At 59.3% G+C, this 3,394-nt stretch overlaps 1 protein-coding gene across 3 annotated transcripts; it reads left to right on the forward strand.

Moving 5' to 3' along the window:
- Positions 1–533: 533 nt before the first annotated feature.
- Positions 534–2,933, forward strand: GRINA (glutamate ionotropic receptor NMDA type subunit associated protein 1). 3 transcript variants are annotated; one of them, XM_008056722.1, is made up of 6 exons: positions 534–1,113; positions 1,207–1,319; positions 1,388–1,588; positions 1,758–1,886; positions 1,977–2,120; positions 2,209–2,933. In XM_008056722.1, the coding sequence occupies exons 1-6, from the start codon at positions 735–737 to the stop codon at positions 2,356–2,358; spliced, it is 1,116 nt and encodes a 371-aa protein (XP_008054913.1). In that variant the 5' UTR covers positions 534–734; the 3' UTR covers positions 2,359–2,933. The 3 variants fall into 3 exon arrangements, with proteins under 3 accessions (XP_008054913.1, XP_021567354.1, XP_021567355.1); XM_021711679.1 differs by having other exon boundaries at positions 693–1,319; XM_021711680.1 differs by having other exon boundaries at positions 693–1,319; positions 1,388–1,459.
- The last annotated feature ends 461 nt before the right edge of the window (positions 2,934–3,394 follow it).

Below are 3,394 nucleotides of genomic sequence, written 5' to 3' on the forward strand. Positions count from 1 at the left end.
GGCCGCCGCCCCCCATCCTCCTCGTCTGCACGCCTGCTTTGTTCCTCCGCACGCCCTCCGCTTGCTTCCATCCCCCACACACCCCCGCACCCCGCCATTCCTGTCGTACCCCACTGGCAGGCACCCGGCAGCCCATCCAGGCCTGATCCCCCCACCCTGGAAGCGAGGGACGGTTGGCATGGGGGGAGCTCTTGGCATGGGGGGGCTAGGGAGGGCTCTTGTTGGTCACAGATGGCGTGGGGATTTCCTGGGATAGAAATAGCCGCCGGCTCTGGCCCCTTAAAGCTGCTTAAGGGGCGGGATGCTAAGGGGAGGGTCCAGGCACACCCCCACACGTCCCCGACCGCGCCCCTCTCCCCCACTCAGCTGACCTCCCACCGGGAGACGCCCGCAGCTGTGAGAAAACCCCTCCAATTGTTTCTAAGGAACAGGAACACCAGAGCCCTAAATACCTATGCTGACTGGCATCCCTTCGTCCGCCCCCTCCCCCTCCTCCAGGGTCGGCCTAGAGTAGCCCTTTCTAAGGCCCATGACCGTCTTCACTTGCTTCTCCTGGCCCCGTTGCTCTGTGGTTCCCTACCACCTGGGGGTAGAGGTCACGGTCTTTCCTCCTGGGTTCTTAGCAGCAGGTGGGGCTGCCACCAGGCTGGTTTCAGATTTTTCAGAGACATTATCATGAAGGACTAACTGTTCTCTCTCTCTCCTCTAGGGGGCGGACCACAGAACCCGAGGCCATGTCCCATGAAAAGAGTTTCTTGGTGTCTGGGGACAACTATCCTCCCCCCAATCCTGGATATCCTGGGGGCCCCCAGCCACCCATGCCCCCCTATGCTCAGCCCCCCTATCCTGGGGCTCCTTACCCACAACCCTCTTTCCAGCCCTCTCCCTACAGTCAGCCAGGGTATCCTCATGGTCCCAGCCCCTACCCACAAGGTGGCTACCCTCAGGCACCCTACCCCCAAGGGGGCTACCCACAGGGCCCCTATCCCCAAGGGGTCTACCCACAGGGCCCCTACCCCCAGGAGGGCTATCCCCAGGGGCCATATCCTCAAAGCCCCTTCCCCCCTAACCCCTATGGACAACCACAGGCCTTCCAGGCACAGGACCCTGACTGTGAGTCAAAGGGAGGGACGGGACAGGGGCAGGGCAGGGGCACAGGCCTGGCTGCATGTGAGTGGGTGCTGACCCAGTTTATTTGCTCCTCAGCACCTCAGCCTGGGAACTATCAGGAGGAGGGGCCCCCATCCTACTATGACAACCAGGATTTCCCTGCCACCAACTGGGATGACAAGAACATCCGACGGGCCTTTATCCGAAAGGTGGGGCCGGGGCATCTGGGGGGCAGGGGTGGTGGTACCAGGCGGGCTCTGAGTTGCTCCCTTTCCAGGTGTTCCTGGTGCTGACCCTGCAGCTGTCGGTGACCCTGTCCACGGTGTCTGTGTTCACTTTTGTTGGGGAGGTGAAGGGCTTTGTCCGGGAGAACGTCTGGACCTACTATGTCTCCTATGCCATCTTCTTTATCTCCCTCATTGTCCTCAGCTGTTGTGGGGACTTCCGGCGAAAGCACCCCTGGAACCTCGTTGCACTGGTAATCCCCAGGCCTGAGCCTCTGGCCTCTAGGCCCAGCCTTGCAGTTCCACATGCCCACTCTGTGGGACCTGGTCACCCTGGTTCCCCTTGTGCCTGTGAGGCGGGGGAGGGCCAGAGGGGCAGCTTCACACCCCCAAGGCCAACCACGGCCCTCTGTCTCCCCATAGTCGATCCTGACTATCAGCCTGTCCTACATGGTGGGCATGATCGCCAGCTTCTACAATACTGAGGCGGTCATCATGGCTGTTGGCATCACTACGGGCGTCTGCTTCACAGTGGTCCTCTTCTCCATGCAGGTGAGGGGCCCCTCAAGGCAGGGCTGTGCCCCTGAGGGCCCAGGGACCTTCCTGGCACCCATAGTCCCTGTCCCTTCCCTGTCCCTTCAGACCCGCTATGACTTCACCTCGTGTGTGGGTGCGCTCCTGGTGAGCATGGTGGTGCTCTTCATCTTCGCCATCCTCTGCATCTTCATCCGGAACCGCATCCTGGAGATTGTGTATGCCTCTCTGGGCGCTCTGCTCTTCACCTGCGTGAGTCGGGGGAACAGCTTGCGGTGGGATAGGTGGGATGCGGGGTGAGCAGGCGTGTCCTCTAACACCAATGTGTTGTCGCCCCCAGTTCCTGGCAGTGGACACCCAGCTGCTGCTGGGGAACAAGCAGCTGTCCCTGAGCCCAGAGGAGTACGTGTTTGCTGCACTGAACCTGTACACAGATATCATCAACATCTTTCTGTATATCCTCACCATCATTGGTCGCGCCAAGGAGTAGCCCAAGCCCCAACTTGCTGTGCTCCACTTAGGTGGCATGGCTGGCCTGGACCCTGCCCCTGGCATGGCAGTGCCATCTGTACTACCCCACTCTCTTGTTCTCAGGCACAGCCTGGGACAGAGGAATCCCTTCTCTGATCCTCTTGTATGTACACTGAAGATATTTCTATTTGGACCCTCTGTGGCCACAGCATGGCCCCTTTAGTCCTCCTGCCCCCACCAAGGGGCAACAAGGCCACATTTCCGTGCCACTTCCTGTCTGTTCATTGTTGCATGAGCCCTGTCTACCAGCCCACCCCAGGGTCTGGGGGCAATACCAGGTCCCGGGGAGAGGGATCGAGCCACGAGGTGAGGGTGCACGACTTCCCTCTTATCCCAGCTCCCCAGCCTGGCATAGAGTACCCCTTCCCCTCCCTGACTCTGGAGTGCTACCCTCTGGGGACATGCGGGGTGGGGGGTCTCATCCCTATGCTGAGCCCTGAGGGCAGAAAGGATGGCATGCTTCGGGGGAGGAGGAAGCCTTCCTCTCATTCTGCTGTCATTAAAATTCCAATAAATGGGATCTTCTGCTCTGTCTTCTCCTGGTCACTCTTCTCACTGCCACCACTTCTATGAGGTAGGGGGAGGGCTGTAGGCATTCCTAGCTGATGAGAGGCACAGGACCAGGCATTAATATTAGTGGGTAATGACAGTAGCCGATCCTCTATCCACGCTTGTGCTTCCTTTCTTGCCATCTTCCCAGCTGCGTTATAAGGTGTGTACTGGGATTCCCAGCTGATGGACAGAGACCTTGAGACTCCCAGAGATAGCTAAGCCTGGGTCACACAATGGTAAGTGGCCTAGCTTACCAATGGTAAGTGGCTATGTTTACCACTGGCTCCTTCTGGGAATGACACAGTGTGACAGTGGGCCCCATAGCCCCCTTAGCATCTGTCAACAAGGTCATTGACTCACACTGGGGCAGCCTGTCATCTCCTCAGGTGCTACTAGGCTTTCCCTGGAGCCACCCAGTCACTGTGGAGTCCATTGGTGGGTAC

This window comes from Carlito syrichta, unplaced genomic scaffold (assembly GCF_000164805.1).
Source record: "Carlito syrichta isolate Samal-C Ts95f unplaced genomic scaffold, Tarsius_syrichta-2.0.1 Scaffold302450, whole genome shotgun sequence".
Taxonomy (NCBI): domain Eukaryota; kingdom Metazoa; phylum Chordata; class Mammalia; order Primates; family Tarsiidae; genus Carlito; species Carlito syrichta.